The sequence below is a fragment of the Staurois parvus genome, unplaced genomic scaffold (genome assembly GCF_062004578.1).
Source record: "Staurois parvus isolate SC_StPar_1 unplaced genomic scaffold, SC_StPar_1.0 ptg000781l, whole genome shotgun sequence".
NCBI classification, from domain to species: Eukaryota; Metazoa; Chordata; class Amphibia; order Anura; family Ranidae; genus Staurois; species Staurois parvus.
Genome location: NW_028318577.1, coordinates 69,449 through 93,588, shown reverse-complemented (window position 1 = coordinate 93,588; position 24,140 = coordinate 69,449). Strand labels below are relative to the sequence as shown.

General features: G+C 49.0%; 1 protein-coding gene across 2 annotated transcripts in view; it reads left to right on the top strand.

The window, feature by feature from the left end:
- IRAG1 (inositol 1,4,5-triphosphate receptor associated 1) overlaps window positions 1–23,715 on the top strand; it is a 177,945-nt gene extending 154,230 nt beyond the window's left edge. For both annotated transcript variants that reach the window (XM_089654615.1, XM_089654614.1), the window contains exons 16-20: window positions 2,133–2,240; window positions 2,361–2,425; window positions 9,096–9,218; window positions 15,624–15,752; window positions 21,654–23,715. In XM_089654615.1, the coding sequence (XP_089510741.1) occupies window positions 2,133–2,240; window positions 2,361–2,425; window positions 9,096–9,218; window positions 15,624–15,752; window positions 21,654–21,894 (666 nt within the window). In that variant the 3' untranslated portion in view covers window positions 21,895–23,715. The remainder of the gene's footprint in view (window positions 1–2,132; window positions 2,241–2,360; window positions 2,426–9,095; window positions 9,219–15,623; window positions 15,753–21,653) is intronic.
- The last annotated feature ends 425 nt before the right edge of the window (window positions 23,716–24,140 follow it).

Sequence of the window (24,140 nt, the reverse complement as noted above, 5' to 3'; positions counted from 1 at the left end):
ACTGGCCACTTTATTAGGTACACCTGCTGAGTGGTAACACAAACTGCTAATCGGCCAATCACACGGCAGCAACTCAATGTGTTTAGGCATCTATATGTGGTGAAGACGACTTGCTGAAGTTCAAAGCGAGCATCAGAATGGGGAGGAAACGGGCGGACTGACCATATGGAAACTCGGCCACTGCCCGAGGGCCCGGGGTCAATAGGGGGCCCCATGAGATGCCCCTGGTACCTTTTTCATAGGCTTTTTTGAGCTTGGGCAAGGACACAGGGCCCCACGATCCCCTATTGCCCAGGGGCCCCATGAGTTGTCAGTCCGCCCCTGGGAGGAAAGGGGAATTAAGTGACTTTGAAAGTGGCATGGTTGTTGGTGCCAGATGGGCTGGTCTGAGTATTTCAAACACCGCTGATCTACTGGGATTTTCACGCACAACCATCTCTAGGGAAATTGAGACTCATCAGACCAGGGAACGTTTTTCCAATATTCTATTGTCCAATTTTGGTGAGCCTGTGTGAATTGTAGCCTCCGTTTCCTTTTCTTAGCTGACAGGAGTGGCACCCGGTTTGGACTTCTGCTGCTGTAGCCCATCTGCTTCAAGGTTCGACGTGTTGTGCGTTCAGAGATGGTATTCTGCATACCTTGGTTGTAACGAGTGGTTATTTGAGTTACTGTTACCTTTCTATCATCTCCAACCAGTCTGGCCATTCTCCTCTGACCTCTGACAACAACAAGGCATTTTCCTCCACACAACTGACGCTCACTGGATATTTTCTCTTTTTTGGACCAATCTCTGTAAACCCTAGAGATGGTTGTGCTTGAAAATCCCAGTAGATCAGCAGTTTTTGAAATACTCAGACCAGCCCGTCTGCCACCAACAACCATGCCACGTTCAAAGTCACTTAAATCCCCTTTCTTCCCCATTCTGATGCTCAATTTGATCTTCGGCAAGTCGTCTTCACCACATCTAGATGGCTAAATGCATTGAGCTGCTGCCATGTGATTGGCTGATTAGCAATTTGTGTTACCGAGCAATTGAACAGGTGGACCTAATAAAGAAGCCAGTGAGTGCATTTACATAAACTAATATATTTTACATTTACACACAACTGGTGCTTTTTTTCAGCGGGAACATGGGGGGAACGCAGTTCTGGCACCTCCAGCACTGAATGTTTGTAATGGCAAGTGGTGCTGGGTGTGCTGGAGGGTCTGCTGATGCTGGTTGCTGGGGCATCTATTGTCGCTGGAGGGGATCTATTTTTGAGTGGAGTCTGTTGTTGCTGGGGGTTCAAATGTTGCTGGAAGGGATCTACTGTTGAAGGAGTGGTCTATTGATGATGGGAGATATGTTGTTGCTGCTGGGGTGGATCTGTTGTTTCTGGGGTGGTATCTTGTTGTGGGAGGGGGTTCATTGTTGCTTGGGGGGTCTGTTGTTGTAGAGGGGATCTATTGTTGCTGGAGTGGTCTATCACGGGGGATCTATTGTTGCTGTGGGGTCTTTTGTTCCTGGCTGAAGGGGATCTATTTTACCACTTTTCTTGTTATCATTAACTAATTGAATACACATTACTTGGCACCACAAAATGAGACTTGATTCTGTAATCTCTAAAAAGGGTGTTACTGGGAGGTGGGTAGGGGGTGGAACCAAGGAATGGTGCTCGGAGGTGGGTAGGGGGCGGAGACAAAGGGTGGTTCGGAAAGGGGGAGTTCTTTTAACTATTCTCTGAAAGAAAAATTCCTGCACACAGCTAACATATAATTGAAAAGGAAGTATATTGTATTTAAAGTATACACTGGCATGCAGGAGCAATGATTGAAGGATTTCCTGGTCACGCAGACAGAACCAAGGGCGGACTGACAACTCATGGGGCCCCCAGGCAATAGGGGATCATGGGGCCCCTGCGTCTTTGCCCAAACTCAAAAAAGCCTATGAAAAAGGTACCAGGGGCATCTCATGGGGTCCCCTACTGATCCCGGGCCCTCGGGCAGTGCCCGAGTTTCCAAATGGTCAGTCCGCCCCTGGAAAGAACGTTTCATATTTATCACCCAATGAAAAGAGTCCTATGATTACAGAGCCGTCCAAAATGAAGTATCACAATTCTTCACTCACAATGCTGTGTACTTCTTGCCTCCAGAATATGCCGCGAAGACGAGTGAGTGTCGCCGTAGTTCCGAAATTTAATTTGCTGAACATCCCTGGACAGTCCCCGAACTCATCCCCTATCCCTGCACTGTCTTCTCTAGTAAGTGGTGCCTGAATTCAGTTGGCCGTGTTGGATATCTGTGACTCCTGAGTAGTCTTGACAATCCATCTGTTTTTGAATGCATTTTCTGATATAATTACCATTCTCCGTTCCGTCTAGGTGGAATCGCCCAACGGCAGGAACAGTCTACCCACCACCCCGATACTTTCTCCTCTGGCAGAAAAGTAAGTTCTTCATTTCATCTCGGTGTAGATGTATACATGGCATGGGAGGATGGGGCTGGGGGGGGGGCATTTGTCCTAAGAACCAGTACTATGTTTGTGGGGAGGTGCAGCGGCAGTGAACACACACAGAGTTTGGTTGCAGTAAAATTTGAAACATGTATTTATTTATTATAGGTACTTCTATAGCGCCATCAATGTACACATCAGTCCCTAACCCTCAAGGGGCGTACAATCTAAGGTCCCTAACTCACATCCATACATACACATACTAGGGCCAATTTAGACAGGAGCCAATTCACCTACCAGCATGTCTTTGGAGTGTGGGAGGAAACCAGAATACCCGGAGGAAAGCCACGCAGGCACAGGGAGAACATGCAAACGCTAGGAAAGTGGTGCCGTGGTTGAGATTCGAACCAATGGCCTTAGTGCTGCCAGGTGGAAGTGCTAACTTTTTAGCCCGTTGAGCAGAATGTCAGCATTACAAACACCCCGGTGAGAGAGGGCCACTTTGGAAAATAACTCAAAGCAGCCAAAGATGTGGCTGAGGAGAAGTGCCAACAGTATCTGTTTCGGAGGGTGAGGTACAGCTTGGCCGGTCCGGTCCCAAGAGAGGAGGCTTTTTTCCAGGTTGGTCCCTAGCCTGTCCCTCCTTGCCAGGAACCTTTCCCTACCGCTAGTCACTTTACCTGCCAAGCAGGGTTTCTCTCTCTGCACTAGTCACTCGCAAAATGCATGCCAAAAGCTGGGGGGCAGAGACTTCTATAGATCTTACTGACCCAAGGTGGCCACCAAGGGTCATATAGCCATAATGCTGCCCCATTGAGCAGAATGTCAACATTACAAACACCCCAGTGAGAAAGGGCCACTTTGGGAAGTAACTCAAAACAGCCAAGGCAAAAGACGGCCACTTTGGGAAATAACTCAAAGCAGTCAAAGATGTGCCTGAGAAGAGGCACCAACAACATCTGTTTCAGAGGGTGAGGTACAGCCTGGCCAGTCTGGTCCCAAGAGAGAAGGCTTCTTTCCAGGTTGGTCCCTAGCCTCTCCCTCCTCACCAGGAACCTTTCCCTACCGCTAGTCACTTTACCTACCAAACCGGGTATCTCTACGCTAGCCACCCACAAAATGCATGCTAAAACCCGGGGGCAGGGACTTATATAGACCTTACTGACCCAAGATGATCTCCAAGGGTCACATAGCCACAGTGCTTCCCCATTGAGCATTATGTCAACATTACAAACACCCCAGTGAGAAAGGGCCACTTTGGGAAGTAACTCAAAACAGCCAAGGCAAAAGAGGGCCACTTTGGGAAATAACTCAAAGCAGGCAAAGATGTGGCTGAGGAGAGGTGCCAACAACATCTGTTTCAGAGGGTGAGGTACAGCCTGGCCGGTCTGGTCTCAAGAGAGAAAGCTTCTTTCCAGATTGGTCCCTAGCCTGTCCTTCCTCACCAGGAACCTTTCCCTACTGCTAGTCACTTTACCTACCAAGCAGGGTATCTCTACACTATTCACTCACAAAATGCATGCTAAAACCTGGGGGCAGGAACTTATATAGACCTTACTGACCCAAGATGGCCTCCAAGGGTCACATAGCTACAATGCTTCCTCATTGAGAATTATGTCAACATTACAAAGACCCCAGCGAGAGAGGCCCACTTTGGGAAATAACTCAAAGCAGCCAAAGATGTGGCTGAGGAGAGGTGCGAACAGTATCTGTTTTGGAGGGTAAGGTACAGCCTGGCTAGTCCAGTCCCAAGAGAGGAGGCTTCTTTCCAGGTTGGTCCCTAGCCTGTCCCTCCTTGCCAGGAAGCTTTCCCTACCGCTAGTTACTTTACCTACCAAGCAGGGTTTCTCTCTATACACTATCCACCCGCAAAATGCACACCAAAACCCAAGGGCAGGGACTTATACAGACCTTACTGACCCAAGATGGCTGCCAACATTACAAACCCCACAGCGAGAGAGGGCCACTTTAGGAAATAACTGAAAGCAGCCAAAGATGTGGCTGAGGAGAGGTGCCAACAGTATCTGTTTCAGAGGGTAAGGTACAGCCTGGCCGGTCCGGTCCCAAGAGAAGAGGCTTCTTTCCAGGTTGGTCCCTAGCCTGTCCCTCCTTGCCAGGAAGCTTTCCCTACCACTAGTTACTTTACCTACCAAGCAGGGTTTCTCTCTCTACACTATCCACCCACAAAATGCACACCAAAACCTAGTGGCAGGGACTTATATAGACCTTACTGACCCAAGATGGCTGCCAAGGGTAACCAACTTGAACGCTGCTCCATTGACCCAGGAAACCATAAAGAAAGCGTATTTCCCCTGGACTTCCTCTCCAGGCTGTAGTGCCACGTTGGTCGAGCGCCACCTACAGTGGAGAAAGCAGACTGCATCTGCCTACATATTGGGTTAGATGCCCTTTGTGGAATATTTAACCATTCAGACATTGATCAACTGACACACACAGGGCATTATATGGCTGGTCCTGGTTGAGACCTGCAATCTCCATGTCTGGCAAATAAATGTCTTCCAGCACCAGCGTTCTCTGTGGCTCTGAGTTGTCATTTGGCAGAATACTGAGAGCTGCAAAGTAAACAGATGCTGGAAGATACGAAGAGGTGTGTCAGAATAAAATATGTACCTTAGGAACTTTCACCATGACCCCCTCAATGAGACACAAAGGCAAGGTTCCTGCTCTACTCTAATGAGACTTTGATGCGACTCACGTAGGATTAAAGTAGCATCAAAGTAGTTCAGGAACCTCTGTGTGTCCAAAGTCGCATTTTTTTGAGATAATAGGAAAGCATGATAGTTCTGTTCAGGGGCGGACTGACCATTTGGGAACTCGGGCACTGCCCGAGGGCCCGGGGTCAGTAGGGGGCCCCATGAGATGCCCCTGGTACCTTTCATAGGCTTTTTTGGGTGTGGTTTAAGTGTGGGCGAGGATACAGAAGCCCCATGATCCCCTATTGCCCGGGGGCCCCATGAGTTGTCAGTCCGCGCCTGGTTCTGTTCATGCAGCGCGACTTTGATGCGACTACACTCTCTGGCACTCAAGTAGCATTAAAGTCGCACTAAATGAACAGAACTGTCATAATTTCCTATGAGGCAAAAAAAAGATAATGCGACTTTGGACACATAAATGTTAGTGCACTACTTTGATGAGACTTTGATATGACTTTACACTCTCTGGCACTCAAGCAGCTTTAAAGTTGCATCAAAGTAGTGCAGGAAGTTTGTGTGTCCAAAGTGACATTTTTTTTGGATAATTATTATATTATTGTTATACAGGATTTATATGGCGCCAATAGTTTGCTCAGCACTACAATATAATGGAGACAATACAGCAACAATACAGTTCAATACAAGAAGGATAGGAGGGCCCTGATCCTGGGAGCTTACAATCTAGGAGCGATAATGGGAAAGTATGATAGTTCTGTTCATGCAGTGCGACTTTTAATGCAACTTTAGATTCTTTAGCACTCAAGTAGCATTATAGTAGCATCAAAGTTGCACTACATGAACAGAATTGTCATACTTTTCTATTAGGCAAAAAAAAACAAAATGCGGCTTCGGACACATTTGTGTCGGAGTCAGGGGCGGACTGACAACTCATGGGGCCCCCAGGCAATAGGGGATCATGGGGCCCCTGTGTCCTTGCCCAAACTCAAAAAAGCCTATGAAAAAAGGTACCAGGGGTATCTCATGGGGCCCTCTACTGATCCTGGGCCCTCGGGCAGTGCCCGAGTTTCCAAATGGTCAGTCCGCCCCTGGTCGGAGTTCAGCTTTAACCATTACCCTTGAGCCCGGGTTCACACTTCTGCAGTGCGGTATATCGCATGTGATTCGCACAGGAACCGCACCGCATTCCTAAGCAAATCACATGTGAATTCTGTGCAGTGCGATTTGAGCCGTACATTTTAGCTCAAATTGCACCACATCTGCACCAAAAAGGTGCAGGACCCTTCTTTTGGTCCGCACTAGAATCGGATTGCATGGGTATTCACACCTATGCGATCCAATTCTGCACATCACACCGCGTTTTGGAAACCGATCTCGGGGTGTTGTTAACTTAACATACACGGCCCTAGCAGTTCGCATGAACAAGATGCGATTCTGATGTGGTGCGGAATTCGCACTGAAAACACTACGAATTGCGCACCGCATCAGTGTGATCCCGGGCTCACTGGGAGTTGAAGCGATTCAAAATTCTTTGTCTGCATCCTTCTGATAAACGCTAAATACTTTCCCGTGAAGTCATGCGTTGTGGCCTGCAACGATTAGCTGTAAATATAGCAGTGGTTTTCCATGAAAACAGATAATGGGTTGATTGTAAGCAACGTGGTACCCTTCTGATTCATGGCAGGATGGCGTTCCGCTACGTCCTGTGATCTCACCGACACTTTCCAAAGTTTAGATGAAAGTTCTCCGTTGCAGAAAAGACACACCCTGTGGGGAAAGCAGATTCTGATGGTTGTTTCCACTGGGAACACAGGATGTCGGGCTCTCTGGACCCACCCGGCTCTCCCACGTACGCGTTGGGTCACCCTCGGATATCGGGGCAGGAAATTGTTGCTTGACCGAAGGAATGGACTTGCTGACATGACACAATCAATGGAAGCGTCAAGGGCGAGATAAGCCTTCTGATTGCTGTAAATCTTTAGAGAAGGGGGTCAAACGGACGTCTTTCAAGGGCTGGGCGTTGACTGCTGCCATTCATCCATTCATCCATTATAAGACTTTGGCCTTTAAATAGACAAACAGCATTGGGATGCAGCAAATGTTATTCCCAGAGCAGTTTTCTCCAGTCCCCTCCACTATAAGTTCATGCAATACGTATACATTACATAGTATCACTGCATCATTTGAAATATATATATATATACACACACTATAATGCCAAACGGTTTGGAAATTTTTTTTCAACATAAATTTTTTAATTTTATATATATATATATATATATGACTATATTGCCAAAAGTATTGGTCGGCCGGCCTTTCCCCGCACATGAACTTTAATGGCCTCCCAGTCTTAGTCCGTAGGGTTCAATATTGAGTTGGCCCCACCCTTTGCAGCTATAACAGCTTCAACTCTTCTGGGAAGGCCGTCCACAAGGTTTAGGAGGGTGTCTATGGGAAGGTTGGACCATTCTTCCAGAAGCACATTTGTCAGGTCAGGCACTGATGTCGGGGGAGGAGGCCTGGCTCGCAGTCTCCACTCTAATTCATCCCAAAGGTGTTCTATGGAGTTGAGGCCAGGACTCTGTGCAGGCTATATATATATATATGCACACACTCACTTTGTTGTACCGGGTTGGACCCCCTTTTGCCTTCATTCTTCATGCCATAGGTTCAACAAGGTGTTGGAAACATTCCTCAGAGATTTTACTCCATATTGCCATGATGGCATCATGCAGTTGATGTTGTATTGGACCAGTCGCCCTGCATAAGGAGAGAGAGTAGAGGTTTGGGAGAAGGCCAGCAGACCCCACCCACTGCAGAAAACTACAGGAGGGGGCGGAGACAAGACCAGTCACCCTCCATAAGAGGAGAGAGAGTAGAGGTGTGGGAGGAGGCCAGCAGGCCCCATCCACTGCAGAAAACTACAGGAGGAGGCGGAGACAAGACCAGTCGCCCTGCATAAGAGGAGAGAGAGTAGAGGTGTGGGAGGAGGCCAGCAGGCCACACCCACTGCAGAAAACTACAGGAGGGGGCGGAGACAAGACCAGTTGCCCTGCATAAGAGGAGAGAGAGTAGAGGTGTGGGAGGAGACCAGCAGGCCCCACCCACTGCAGAAAACTACAGGAGGAGGCGGAAACAAGACCGGTCACCCTGCATAAGAGGAGAGAGAGTAGAGGTGTGGGAGGAGGCCAGCAGGCCACACCCACTGCAGAAAACTACAGGAGGGGGCAGAGACAAGACCAGTCGCCCTGCATAAGAGGAGAGAGAGTAGAGGTGTGGGAGGAGGCCAGCAGGCCCCTCCCACTGCAGAAAACTACAGGAGGGGGCGGAGACAAGACCGGTCACCCTGCATAAGGAGAGAGAGTAGAGGTGTGGGAGGAGACCAGCAGGCCCCACCCACTGCGGAAAACTACAGGAGGGGGCGGAGACAAGACCAGTTACCCTGCACAAGGAGAGAGAGCAGAAGTGTGGGAGGAGCCCAACGGGCCCCACCCATTGCAGAAAACTACAGGAGGGGGCGGAGACAAGACCAGTCCCCCAGCACAAGGAGAGAGAGCAGCGGAGAGCGGTCTATATTACAGGAAGGAAAAGTCTCACCCTGGATCACTGCACAGATCTGAAAGAAATACTCAAAGCTCACCGAGATTTAAAGTGATTCTAAAAGCTGAAGGGTTTTTTTTTTACTTTCACGCATTCTATACATGAAGGTAAAAAACCTTCTGCCTGCAGCTTCCCCCAGTCCCGTCCCCCCCCCCCAATACCTACGTGAGCCTGATCGTGATCCAGCGATGTGCACGAGAGCAGCTAATCTCCTAGTTCTCTGCCTCCTCGTTGGCTCAGAGACGGCAGAATAATTGCCTGTTTGGTGAATATCATCTATCTTGCTATCTTTTGCATGCGCAGGCTTTTACGGTATCCTTTGTAACAACTGGAGGAGAAGGTTCAAACTTCAGTAGTATATAGCTAATAAGTGTGTTAATCTGTTGGTCCAGTGCCAAGTCTGGCGTGGAGATGGATGGGTGTGAGGTCCGAGCGCCATCGCTGCAGGTGAACCCTTCCGAGGAGATCAGCGCGGAGATAAAGGCAAAGATCGAAGAAGATGCTTATAACAAAGGGTAGGTTGTGCCATTGATGCTCCTGAAGCCAGGGCCGGTGCTGCCGCTAGGTGAAGCCGCAAGAAGCCGCATGGGACCGCAGCTCTCCCGCTCTGCATTCTAGTGTGAACGGGGCCTTATGCAGGCCATAGACGGTTCGTTTATCGGCCGATTTTTTTGTCCGCAAAACAAAACATCGGTCGTTCTGTTGCCACCAATGATTGCGAAAATTGGCCGTTTTTCACAAATTTTCCAGCATGACAAGGGGCGGACTGACAACTCATGAGGCCCCCGGGAAATAGGGGATCATGGGGCCCCTGTGTCCTTGCCCAAACTCAAAAAAGCCTATGAAAAAGGTACCAGGGGCATCTCATGGAGCCCCCTACTGACCCCGGGCCCTCGGGCAGTGCCTGAGTTACCAAATGGTCAGTCCGCCCCTGAGCATGACCGATAAAAGAAATGAGAAGGAACCGCAAAAATCGGCCGATGCCATTGCCCCACTAAAAGTGCGAAAATCGGACGATTATTCTTTCGGACAAAATAATCGGCTGATAAACGAACCGTCTATGGCCTGCGTTAATCTTTCCCACCATCAGCACGGGTTCACGCTTGTGCAGTGCGGTATATCGCATGTGATTCACGCAGGAACCGCACCGCATTCCTGTGCAAATCGCATGCGAATACTCTGCTGTTCATACATTTTGTATGGCTCAAATCGCACCACATCCACACCAAAAAGGCACAGGACACTTTTTTTTTTTTTTATGTCCGCACTAGAATCGGATCGCATGGGTATTCACACTTATGCGATCCAATTCTGCACATCACACCGCGTTTTGCGGACCAATTTCGGGGTGTCATTAACTTAGCATACACACCCGCAGAGGTTCGCATGAACGGGGTGCGATTGTGATGCGGTGTGGAATTCGCACAGAAACCGCTGCAAATTCCGCACCGCATCAGGGTGAACCCGGGCTCAGAGTCCTTTGCAGATCCCAACATTTTAGTTTATTTTTTTTAAATGGTACTGACACTTTTTGCAGCAATATATAGAATATAATGCATAATTTCCTTCATTCCCGCCGAGGGGCGGACTGACCATTTGGAAACTCGGGCACTGTCCGAGGGCCCGGGGTCAGTAGGGGGCCCCATGAGATGCCCCTGGTACCTTTTTCATAGGCTTTTTTGAGTTTGGGCAAGGACACGGGGGCCCCATGATCCCCTATTGCCCGGGGGCCCCATAATTTGTCAGTCCGCCATTGTTCCTGCCCCAGGAGCTTACAATCTAATAACCCCACTACAGCCATACACACACACATGTAGGAGGCCAGATTTAGATGGAAGCGAACCAGAGCCCTAACTATTTGTATAGGGGCCCCATAGCAGAACCAGTAAGGGTTACATAGTTATTCTGGCTGAAAAAAGACAAAATTCCATCCAGTTCAACCATAGAAAAAAAAAGTTATAATCCTACACCCACAGATGATCCAGAGGAAGGCAAAAAAAAAACAGCAAAGCACGATCCAATTTGCTCCTGTTGGGGAAAAAAAATTCCTTCCTGATCCCCCGAGAGGCAATCAGATATTCCCTGGATCAACGTTACCTATATGTTATATCCAGTTATATTCTGTGTATCCAAGAAGGAATCCAGGACTTTTTTGAAGCAATCCACTGAGCTGGCAAGAACCAACTCTTGAGGGAGTCTATTCCACATTATCACAGCTCTCACTGTGAAGAAACCTTTCCATGTTTGGAGATTACATTTCTTTTCCTCCAGACGTAAAGAGTCCCTTTGCTTCTCTGATCACCATGGTAAAAGTCACTCGGTGATAAAGAATACTATTTGAAGTCATGGCAATCCAAAGCTTCCATCAAAGTCCTTTATAAAGTGAAAAATGTCTATCTGACAATATTTCCGATTATATTGGCAAATTAAAAAAGTTCCTCCAGTGTCGTGTTGCTTGCAGATGGAGCTTTCTAAACTTTAATTGTTCTTTTTTTTATCAACTTATATAGATCATTAAAATTTTACATGTTGTTAGAGTAACTCTTCCATTATAGTCACTGTTCTTTTTCATTGCAGGTAAATAATGGATTCCAAGGAGAAGTAACATGACGTCATTGCGTTCCACTCGCTGATGATTTGTGTCGGCGGTCGCAGTTGATGGTCTCCTATAGTGTGTCTTCAGTGCTGGCTTCCTCTTCTTTAAACTTCTTCATCCATCTGTGCACATGGCTCTTGTCAATATTGTCATCTCTGTAAACATTCTGTAGCCTTCTGTGGATGTTGGAGAACTCGATGACGTCATGTTGCTTCTGCTTGGAATCCATCATTTATGTGCAATGAGAACGAAGAAGAGGTGTTACTACAGAACAGTGTTTCTCAGCCTTTTTTCGGTAAAGGCACCCTTTAGAATTCTACACGGTCTCGGGGCACACCAGGAGGTGTGTCTGAGCACATGCGCACTTTTTTGTGCGTTCCCACGCATTGCATTTTTCAATGGGTTGCCCTATGCACGTGAAACAAGCAGAAAAGGCGCTGGCACAATTCTTAAAGTCATGCCGCGCCAATATGTATGGTGCTGTGGTACCAAGCATCTTAGCAGATACGAACACATGTGCATTGGCTAGATGTGTAGGACAAGTATGGTAGTGTCAGTCAGTGAGCGGTATATAGTGTCAGTCAGTGAGCGGTATGTAGTGTCAGTCAGTGAGTGGTATGTAGTGTCAGTCAGTGAGCGGTATGCAGTGTCAGTCAGTGAGCGGTATGTAGTGTCAGTCAGTGAGCGGTATGTAGTGTCAGTCAGGGAGCGGTATGCAGTGTCAGTCAGTGAGCAGTATGTAGTGTCAGTCAGTGAGCGGTATGTAGTGTCAGTCAGTGAGCGGTATGTAGTGTCAGTCAGTGAGCGGTATGTAGTGTCAGTCAGTGAGCGGTATGTAGTGTCAGTCAGTGAGCGGTATGTAGTGTCAGTCAGGGAGCGGTATGCAGTGTCAGTCAGTGAGCGGTATGGTAGCGTCAGTCAGTGAGCGGTATGGTAGCGTCAGTCAGTGAGCGGTATGGTAGCGTCAGTCAGTGAGCGGTATGGTAGCGTCAGTCAGGGAGCGGTATGGTAGCGTCAGTCAGTGAGCGGTATGGTAGCGTCAGTCAGTGAGCGGAATGGTAGTGGCAGTTAGTGAGCGGTATGGTAGCGGCAGTAGTGATCGGTATGGTAGCGGCAGTCAGTCAACAATATGGTAGCTGCAGTCAGTGAGCGGTATGGTAGCTGCAGTCAGTGAGCGGTATGGTAGCGGCAGTCAGTGATCGGTATGGTAGCGGCAGTCAGTCAGCAGTATGGTAGCTGCAGTCAGTCAGCGGTATGGTAGCTGCAGTCAGTGAGCGGTATGGTAGCTGCAGTCAGTGAGCGGTATGGTAGCGGCAGTCAGTGAGCGGTATGGTAGCGGCAGTCAGTGAGCGGTATGGTAGCGGCAGTCAGTGATCGGTATGGTAGCGGCAGTCAGTCAGCAGTATGGTAGCTGCAGTCAGTCAGCGGTATGGTAGCTGCAGTCAGTGAGCGGTATAGTAGTGGCAGTCAGTGAGTGATATAGCGGCAGTCAGTGAGCAATATGGTAGCTGCAGTCAGTGAGCGGTATGTAGTGTCAGTCAGTGAGCGGTATGTAGCGTCAGTCAGGGAGCGGTATGGTAGCGTCAGTCAGTGAGCGGTATGGTAGCGTCAGTCAGTGAGCGGTATGTAGTGTCAGTCAGTGAGCGGTATGTAGTGTCAGTCAGTGAGCGGTATGTAGTGTCAGTCAGGGAGCGGTATGCAGTGTCAGTCAGTGAGCGGTATGGTAGCGTCAGTCAGTGAGCGGTATGGTAGCGTCAGTCAGTGAGCGGTATGGTAGCGTCAGTCAGGGAGCGGTATGGTAGCGTCAGTCAGTGAGCGGTATGGTAGCGTCAGTCAGTGAGCGGAATGGTAGTGGCAGTTAGTGAGCGGTATGGTAGCGGCAGTAGTGATCGGTATGGTAGCGGCAGTCAGTCAACAATATGGTAGCTGCAGTCAGTGAGCGGTATGGTAGCTGCAGTCAGTGAGCGGTATGGTAGTGGCAGTCAGTGATCGGTATGGTAGCGGCAGTCAGTCAGCAGTATGGTAGCTGCAGTCAGTCAGCGGTATGGTAGCTGCAGTCAGTGAGCGGTATGGTAGCTGCAGTCAGTGAGCGGTATGGTAGCGGCAGTCAGTGAGCGGTATGGTAGCGGCAGTCAGTGAGCGGTATGGTAGCGGCAGTCAGTGATCGGTATGGTAGCGGCAGTCAGTCAGCAGTATGGTAGCTGCAGTCAGTCAGCGGTATGGTAGCTGCAGTCAGTGAGCGGTATAGTAGTGGCAGTCAGTGAGTGATATAGCGGCAGTCAGTGAGCAATATGGTAGCTGCAGTCAGGGAGCGGTATGGTAGCGTCAGTCAGTGAGCGGTATGGTAGCGGCAGTCAGTGATCGGTATGGTAGCGGCAGTCAGTCAGCAGTATGGTAGCAGCAGTCATTCAGCGGTATGGTAGCTGCAGTCAGTGAGCGGTATAGTAGTGGCAGTCAGTGAGTGATATAGCGGCAGTCAGTGAGCAATATGGTAGCTGCAGTCAGTGAGCGGTATGTAGTGTCAGTCAGTGAGCGGTATGTAGTGTCAGTCAGTGAGCGGTATGTAGCGTCAGTCAGGGAGCGGTATGGTAGCGTCAGTCAGTGAGCGGTATGGTAGCGTCAGTCAGTGAGCGGAATGGTAGTGGCAGTTAGTGAGCGGTATGGTAGCGGCAGTAGTGATCGGTATGGTAGCGGCAGTCAGTCAACAATATGGTAGCTGCAGTCAGTGAGCGGTATGGTAGCTGCAGTCAGTGAGCGGTATGGTAGTGGCAGTCAGTGAGCGGTATGGTAGCGGCAGTCAGTGATCGGTATGGTAGCGGCAGTCAGTCAGCAGTATGGTAGCAGCAGTCAGTCAGCGGTATGGTAGCTGCAGTCAGTGAGCGGTATAGTAGTGGCAGTCAGTGAGTGATATAGCGGCAGTCAGTGAGCAATATGGTAGCTGCAGTCAGTGAGCGGTATGGTAGTGTCAGTCAGTGAGCGGTATGTAGTGTCAGTCAGTGAGCGGTATGTAGTGTCAGTCAGTGAGCGGTATGTAGTGTCAGTCAGTGAGCGGTATGTAGTGTCAGTCAGTGAGCGGTATGTAGTGTCAGTCAGAGAGCGGTATGCAGTGTCAGTCAGAGAGCGGTATGCAGTGTCAGTCAGTGAACGGTATGTAGTGTCAGTCAGGGAGCGGTATGGTAGCGTCAGTCAGGGAGCGGTATGGTAGCGTCAGTTAGTGAGCAGAATGGTAGCGGCAGTCAGTCAGCGGTATGGTAGCTGCAGTCAGTCAGCGGTATGGTAGCTGCAGTCAGTCAGCGGTATGGTAGCTGCAGTCAGTGAGCGGTATAGTAGTGGCAGTCAGTGAGTGATATAGCGGCAGTCAGTGAGCAATATGGTAGCTGCAGTCAGTGAGCGGTATGTAGTGTCAGTCAGAGAGCGGTATGCAGTGTCAGTCAGGGAGCGGTATGGTAGCGTCAGTCAGGGAGCGGTATGGTAGCGTCAGTCAGTGAGCGGTATGGTAGTGTCAGTCAGTGAGCGGAATGGTAGTGGCAGTTAGTGATCGGTATGGTAGCGGCAGTCAGTGATCGGTATGGTAGCGGCAGTCAGTCAGCAATATGGTAGCTGCAGTCAGTCAGCGGTATGGTAGCGGCAGTCAGTGAGCAGTATGGTAGTGGCAGTCAGTGAGCAGTATAGTAGTGTCAGTCAGTGAGCGGTATGGTAGCTGCAGTCAGTGAGCAGTATGGTAGCGGCAGTCAGTGAGCAGTATGGTACCTGCAGTCAGTGAGCGGTATGGTAGCTGCAGTCAGTGAGCGGTATGGTAGCGGCAGTCAGCGAGCGGTATGGTAGTGGCAGTTAGTGAGCAGTATGGTAGCACCAATCAGGTAGCTGTATGGTAGCGGCAGCACAGAGTCCCACAGAAGGTTACCTATGAGTGTAAAAGGTACAAGACCGATACTGCAGTTAAAAAAATAAAGAGCTTGATCCTGCAGTAAAGAATATTTTATTTTTCTGCCTACCTTAGTTGGGGCAGTTTTTTGTGCTTTTGCTGTAGCACCCCTGAGGACTCTTTGTGGCACCCCAGTTGAAAAACCCTGCTTATAGAAGAAGAGTTACTACCATCATGTGAAATTTGAATGAGCAATGTAAGTCCATAAAAATGACATGCCCACATTTGCATTACTTTCAGTAGAGCCCTCCTAGTTCCCAATAAATGACACCCTAGGTTCTACTCTGAATATTTATCTAATACCACTGGTAGAGATGTGGCCTTACTTGTGGTTCCTCACCAACTGGCAGGATGCAGCTTGCAACGATCACTTTGTGGTAACAATGTTCTTCCTCAAAGGTTTCAAGAAGGTCTGAAGAAGGTTCAGGGTCTTCAGGAATTTAAGGAGGAGGAAGAGGATAAGGTGAATGAAAGCCCAGCTGAGCATGACGAAGAAGAGAAGGAAGAATTCACAAAGCTGAAGAGCAGGTGAGACCACGGGGCAACAAGATAAATACAAGTCAGGGAAGGTGGGGGGCCTGTGTGACCATCAGTTTAGGTCAGGGTATCTCAGCCAGGGTTCCTCCAGAGCTTGCCAGGGGTTCTTGAGCAATGAGCAATGTTTGCCTCTCAGGTAAGTTCCCCGTGACACCATTGATCTTTTTAGCAATCTGTAAGGGGTAATTCTTCCCAATGACCACAAGTGTAAGGAGCATTCTTATCTCTAACTATCACACTAATGTATCATGAATTGTAGATATAGTCATTTTAGCAGGGGTTCCCTGAGCCCCGCAAAGTTGCATCAAGGGTTCCTCTGCGTTGAAAAGGTTGAGTGTAACAGAACCGGACCCCGACTGCACTTGGGTATTTCCATTAGACTCCAGCTTCCCCATCCGAACACAGATCCATGGACACCACCGCTGACCATACAAGATGAGACAGCACCAGACTTGTATTAATACAGGAAATAGACTGCTTTATTTTAACACAGACACAAGATATATACATTCAAGGGAACAACCCACCTGCATAAGGACACAGGGTGGGGCAAACTAAATCTAGCAACAAGAGACATCAGCAGACACCCCCCACCAAGCCAATACACAAAACACATACATCCCATAATAGTTTGCTCCCAAGCAAGACACAATAGAACAATGGGACCACCTGGCAGTAAACAATGAACAACCCCCACACCCCACCTATACATGTTTACAAAATATCAGGACATTCCACCCTGTACCCCTAACAGGCACAGGGTGACTTACACATAATAGGGATATGGGGAGCTGAGACAGGGGTCTCCCCACCTCTCCAAAGGGGGCTCTGTTCCATGGGCCCCCCACCCAAAATGACTCCCGTCACATTGAGAAAGGCTAGGTTAGGTTTATGTATTCTCTAGTCGTAGACTGATTTGCTAAAGGAAACTCACACTGTAAAGCGGTTGAAAGTTGATCACTTGGCGTCAACAACATACATCCCATAATAGTTTGCTCCCAAGCAAGACACAATAGAACAATGGGACCACCTGGCAGTAAACAATGAACAACCCCCACACCCCACCTATACATGTTTACACAATATCGGGACATTCCACCCTGTACCCCTAACAGGCACAGGGTGACTTACACATAATAGGGATATGGGAAGCTGAGACAGGGGTCTCCCCACCTCTCCAAAGGGGGCTGTGTTCCATGGGCCCCCAACCCAAAGTGACTCCCGTCATATTGAGAAAGGCTAGTTTAGGTTTATGTATTCTCTAGTCATAGACTGATTTCCTAAAGGAAACTTACACTGTAAAGCGGTTGAAAGTTGATCACTTGGTGTCAAAACGATATTGTTCTATTTGAACGCTCCCAAATATGCACGGTCCCAAGGATGTCACTTAAAGGGAATGTATAGTATTTAGGGAGTTAGTTTTGGGATTGGGTTAGGGGTTGGGGTGAAGGGTAAAGATGAACTCCAGGCAAGCCGCTAAATACACAAATTAAATTCATTTACGGGAACTGTTTTACCTGCCAATGGATTTGCATTTCTGTCCTCCAATCTTAAGAGTTACACAACTCTACCATACAACACAGCCTGGCGGTAGAAGAGACCTGATTTTTCTTTGCTGCAGTTCAGTAACATTTACAGGTCTTGTGCCTTCCCCCCCCCCAGCCTGGGGCTGGATAGTGAAAGGAGAAACAGCAGACTGGTGAGCAGGGGTGGACTGACAACCCATGGGGCCCCCGGGCAATAGGGGATCATGGGGCCCCTGTGTCCTTGCCCAAACTCAAAAAAGCCTATGAAAAAGGTACCGGGGGCATCTCATGGGGCCCCCTACTGACCCCGGGCCCTCGGGCAGTGCCTGAGTTTCCAAATGGTCATTCCACCCCTGAGCATGACACTCAAAGCACACCCAAAAAAGCCTATGAAAAGTACCAGGGGCATCTCATGGGGCCCCCTTCTGACCCCGGGCCCTCGGGCAGTGCCCGAGTTCCCAAATGGTTTTCTCATCTCTCTGCTGGTGAGCTCATCTCTCTGCCATTCCGCTCTCTTCCTATCAGCATGTTTCTTGTTAGCACCTCTGAACAAATGGTAGGCTCCTGGTCAGGGGCGGACTGACCATTTGGAAATTCGGCACTGCCCGAGGGCCCAGGGTCAGTAGGGGGCCCCATGAGATGCCCCTGGTACCTTTTTCGTAGGCTTTTTTGAGTTTGGGCAAGGACACAGGGGCCCCATGATCCCCTATTGCCCGGGGGCCCCATGAGTTGTCAGTCCTCCCCTACTCCTGGTGCTGCTTCTCTCACAACCTGAGCTCTGTTGTATATGGCACTGCAAGAGGCTGATATCGGATCAAATTCAGTTGTTTGCAATGCTTGCTTTTACATTTAATGACGTATTCATGAATACGGAATGCATTCATTTTTGTTTTTTTTATATCTTCTTACATCCGCTGTTTAAACTGTTTGCATTCAGGTTAGGCTGGCCATACTTGGATCTTTTTTATTTTTTTCAATCATCTGGCAGGTGAAAAACACAAGCAGATTCCCCCATCCATGCAAGCGAGATGGATGGAGGAATCCTCCCTGCTGTTGACTTTGGTAGAGTCAGAATGGCTAGACATGGATCCAAATTTGGCTGCTCCCTGCCGAACCGTCCAAATTGTGATCCATATATGACCAGCTTTAGTGGAGGATCAGATTAATTACTAAAGATTAGGTGTTTTTGGGGGGGGGGGGCAGGATCGTCTTTACCACAAGGCAAACAAGGCATTTGCCTAGGGCGGCATTTTTTTTAGGGGGGCAGCAGTGCCACCCGGAAGAAGGGACATGGGGACCAGGTGGGATCCGAGAGAGGCTGTGGGCTGCTTGATGGTGTATGCAGAGCCCAACTGTCGTTCCTGGGGATGGCCAGAGCTGTGAAGGAAGCCTCTCTCGGGTGGGGGGGGATGGGGCAGGGGTGTTGTTAATCACTGTCAGGCTCTCTCCATCCATGGGTGGGGGGGATGGGGCAGGGGTGTTGGTCACTGTCAGGCTCTCTCCACGAAAGCGGGTCTGGTGTTGGTCTGTGGCAGGCTCTCTCCACCGGGGAGGGGGGGCGTCCAATTTTTGGGTTGCCTAAATACACCACTGGGGGGGAGGGCTAAGTAAGAGCTAAGGGCTTATTTAGAGGGCTAAGCAGGGTACATTTTCAGGGGGAACGCAGTTCAGGCACCTGCAGCATTGAATATACAATATATTGCCAAAAGTATTGGCCCCGCCCTCCAAATCATGTGATTCAGGTGTTCCAATCCCCTCCATGGCCACAAGTGTATAAAATCATCACCTAGGCATGCAGACTGCTTCTACAAACATTGGTGAAAGAATGGGTCGCTCTCAGGAGCTCAGTGACTCCAAGCGTGGTCCCGTGATAGGTGGCCACCTGGGCAATAAGTCCATCCGTGACATTTCCTGGCTACTAAATATTCCACGCTCAACTGTTAGTGGGATTATAACAAAGTGGAAGCAACTGGGAACAACAGCAACTCAGCCACCAAGAGGTAGGCCACGTCACATGACAGGGCGGGGTCAGCGCATGCGCAGAAGTCACCAACTGTCTGCAGAGTCTAAAGCTAAAGACCTCCAAACTTGGGGTGGCCTTAAGGTTAGCTCAACAATAGTGCGTAGAGAGCTTCATGGAATGGGTTTCCATGGCCGAGCAGCTGCATCTAAGCCTTACATCACCAAGTGCAATGCAAAGCGTCGGATGCCGTGGTGTTAACTGGACTCTAGAGCAGTGAAGACGTGTTCTCTGGAGTGATGAATCACGCTTCTCTGTCTGGCAATCCGATGGATCTGTCTGGGTTTGGTGGTTGCCAAGAGGAAGTCACTTGCCTGACTGCATTGTGCCACGTGTAACGTTTGGTGGAGGGGGGATTATGGTGTGGGGTTGTTTTTCAGGTGTTGGGCTTGGCCCCCTAGTTCCAGAGAAGGGAACTCTTAAGGCATCAGCTTTCCAAGACATTTTGGACAATTTCATACTCCCAACTTTGTGGGAAGAGTTTGGGGATGGCCCCTTCCTGTTCCAACATGACTGCCCACCAGTGCACAAAGCAAGAACCATAAAGACATGGAGGAGCCAGTTTGGGGTGGAGGAACTTGACTGTCCTGCACAGAGTCCTGACCTCAACCCCATAGAACACCTTTGGGATGAATTAGATCGGAGACTGCGAGCCAGGCCTCCTCCCCCGACATCAGTGCCTGACCTGACAAATGTGCTTCTGGAAGAATGGTCCAACCTTCCCATAGACACCCTCCTAAACCTTGTGGACGGCCTTCCCAGAAGAGTTGAAGCTGTTATAGCTGCAAAGGGCGGGGCCAACTCAATATTGAACCCTACGGACTAAGACTGGGATGCCATTAAAGTTCATGTGCGTGGAAAGGCAGGCAGCCCAATACTTTTGGCAATATAGTGAATGTAATGACAAGTGGTGCTGGGGTGTGCTGGAGGGTCTATTGCCGCTGGGGGATTTATTGTCACTGGAGGTATCTGTTGCTGAGGAAGAGTTCTATTGTTGATAAAGGGGGTCTTATGCTGCTGGGAGGCCAATTGTTGCTGGTAGGGGTTTACTATTGAGGGAGGAATCTATTGTTGCCGGCTGTTGGAAGATCTACTGTTGTTGGTGGGGTCTATTGTTGCTGGGGTTTATCTATTTTTGCTGTGGAAGTATTTTGTTGCAGAGGGTGGTCTATTGGTGCTGGGGGATAATTTGTTGCTGGGGGGGGCTATTTTTGCTGGCTACAGGGAATCTATTTTACTTCTTTTCTTCTTATCTTATCAAATTCCATACAAATTAGTTAGCAAGCATCACCAAAGGATACTTGGTTGTGTTTTCTCTAAAAGGGACGGTACTGGGAGGTGGCTAGAGGGTGGAACAAAGGAACGGTGCTTGGAGCTGGGTAGAGGGTGAAACAAAGGGACAATGCTTGGAGGTGGGTAGGGGGTAGAAACAAGGTTCAAGGCTTGGAGGTGGGAAGGAGGTGGAACCAAGGGTCGGCGCTTGGAGGTGGGTGGAACCAAGGGATGGTGCTTGAAGGTGGGTAGGGGGTGGAACCAAGGGATGGCGCTTGAACGTGGGAAGAGCGTGGAACCAAGGAATGATACTTGGAGGTGGGTAAGGGTTGGATCCAAGGGATAGTGCATGGAGGTGGGTAGGGTGTGAAGCCAAGGGTCGGTGCTTGGACGTGGGAAGGGGGTGGAACCAAGGGTTGGTGCTTGGAGGTGGGTAGGGGGTGGAACCAAGGGATGGTGCATGGAGGTGGGTAGGGTGTGAAGCCAAGGGTCGGTGCTTGGACGTGGGAAGGGGGTGGAACCAAGGGTTGGTGCTTGGAGGTGGGTAGGGGGTGGAACCAAGGGTTGGTGCTTGGAGGCGGGAGGTGGGTGAAACCAAGGGTTGGTGCTTGGAGATAGGAAATGGGTGGAATTAAGGGACGGTACTTTGAGGTGGGTAGTGGATGGAACCAAGGGTCAGTGCTTTGAGGTGGGTGAAACCAAGGGATGGTGCTTGGAGGTGGGTAGAGTGTGGAACCAAGGGGCAGTGCTTGAGGGTGGAACCAAGAGGCGGTGCTTGGAGGTGGGTAGGGGATGGAACCAAGGAACGGTGCTTGGAGGTGGGAAGTGGGAAGAACCAAGGGACGGTGCTTGGAGGTGAGTAGGATGCGCAACAAGCACCTGCACCTATTTTTTTGAAAAAAAGCCATGGAGTTAAGTAAAGTGTTCAGGTAGGGGGAGAGTTACTTGTTAAAGGGGGTGGTATTGTTAGGAACATTTAAATGCAGAAGCCTTTTGACTAGATGAAATTAATTTGATCCGATCATAAGCAGTTCAGCTGCAAAGTGTAAGTCAATAATTATTGATCTCTTCCAGTAAAATCGAGGAGTGCATTGACTACATCCACATGCTGTACCCCAAGCTACTGAACCACTGGAGCGCCCTCTCCATCGTAGCGGCTGCCATTGTATTTCTGGCTGTCCTGCTGAGCATTTACAACGCTGTTTCAACTTGCACTGAACTTCCAGATGGAGGACACAACAAAGCCACATGCTCCTTGTCCCAGAAATACTCCTGGTGGACCTCAGGATCTCCACATAAGCAACGTAGACAATAGAGGGTCTTTATGATGGTGGTACACATTGGTCCTGTCTGTCACAGGATTGGCACATAACTATGGAACCGTGCGGCTATACAAGTGGCTTAATTGAAAAGTACTATGGCGACTTTTGGACAATTTTAGGACACAAGTGAGCAAAGTTTGACATTTCTCAAAATGTTTGAATTTGAGTCCACTGGATTGTATTGTGTTTCAGTACAAGGGCATTGAATAGAGGCAGTAGAGCCAACTGTAAGGTCTGGGTTCAGGGGTAACCTGAAGTATTGTGATACTGTATGCAGTACATTGGGATATGTGTACCTTTTCTTACTTTTTTGGGGGGAGCATTGATCCCCCTTTGCAAACGTTTTTTTTTGTGAATGTACCTTGGGAATCATTTAAGCAGATATTCACCGCACTGTAAGGTCCTGTAGGAGAGGAAAAATGAAAATAATATGTATGAATATAGAATAAAGGGGCCATTAATATTAGTTATAATAAAGTGGTTTTCTTTACCATAATGAATGAATATGTGAAAGGTTCAGGAACCAAAGCAATGCCCAGGGGCGGACTCACCATTTAGCCACTCGGCACTGCCTGAGGGCCCGGGGTCAGTAGGGGACCCCATGAGATGCCCTTGGTACCTTTCATAGGCTTTTTTGGGTGTGGTTTGAGTGTGGGTGATTACACAGGGGCCCCATGATTTCCTATTTCCCGGGGGCCCCATGAGTTGTCAGTCTGCCCCTGGCAATGCCATAAAGCAGAGGTTTCCAAATGTTTCAGTGCGATGGTCAGATTGTATATTTTACTAATATTCGCAAGCTGGGAAAAAAAAATCAGTTTTATAAATAAATGACCACCCTTTACATCATGGTTGTCCATCAAAGTACCCCCCTACCAGGGGTGGACTGACCATTTGGAAACTCGGGCGCTGCCCGAGGGCCCGGGGTCAGTAAGGGGTCCCATGAGATGCCCCTGGTACCTTTTTCATAGGCTTTTTTGAGTTTGGGCAAGGACACAGAGGCCCCATGATCCCCTATTGCCTGGGGGCCCCATGAGTTGTCAGTCCGCCCCTACCCCCTACATCAGAGTTTCAATCAGAGCCCCCCTTAGATCAGGAGTCCCCACTTACATCAGAGTCCCTCTCAGGGGCGGACTGACCATTTGGAAACTAAGGCACTGCCCGAGGGCCCGGGGTCAGTAGGGGGCCCCATGAGATGCAACTGGTACCTTTTTCATAGGCTTTTTTGAGTTTGGGCAAAGACACAGGGGCCCCATGATCACCTATTGCCCGGGGGCCCCATGAGTTGTCAGTCCGCCCCTGGTCCCTCTTATATCAGAGTTCCCACTAGCACCTTATGTCAGGGCCCCATCAGAGTCCCTCTTACATTAGGGTGGTCAGTCAGAGCCCCCTTGCATACCATAGGTAGGATCTGCTGACCTGAATCATCAACCTATACACATTGAGGATGATATACCACTGACCCTGGCTGTGGCCCAGATAAAACCTTGTTGTGGGCAAAAAAGCCCGAGTACAATATGCCCAACAACACCGTGAGACGCCCCACTGGGCTTTTTTCTGGAAGTGGCACAGGAAAGGCTTCTTTCTGGCACTCGACTATGCAGCTCATTTTTGTTCAAGTATCATCGTATTGTGCTACTTGAACCCCATAGTCTTTTTTTTTTTTTTTTTCCAGTTTTTCTTTATATCCCAAACAATTCTCCTGACAGTTGTGGCTGCAATCTTTCTTGGTCTATGTAACCTTGGCTTGGTATCAAGAGATCCCGAATTTTTTACTTCTTAATAAGTGATTAAACAGTACTGACTGGCATATCCAAGGCATTGAATATCTTTTTCTATCCTTTTCAATCTTTATAAAGTTACATTACCTTGTTACGCAGGGCTTTTGACAGTTCTTTTCTGCTCCCCATGGCTCAGTATCTAGCCAGATCAGTGCATCCAACGTGAGAGCTAACAAACTCAGTATTTATACACAGACACTAATTGCAATTTAAAAAGCCACAGATGTGGGAAATGAACCTTTAATTGCCATTTTAACCATGTGTGTGCCACCTTGTGTGTCTGTACCAAGGCCAAACATTCCAGGGGAGGGAAAGTTTTGATCCGGGCCATTTGGGGGATTTCTGTTATCATTATGATTTAAAAAGAAGCCAAACAGCTATGTGATAATAAATGGACTTATACGATCACTATATTAACCACTTGCCGTCCGCCTGCTGTTTATAAACGGCACCCGCCTCTT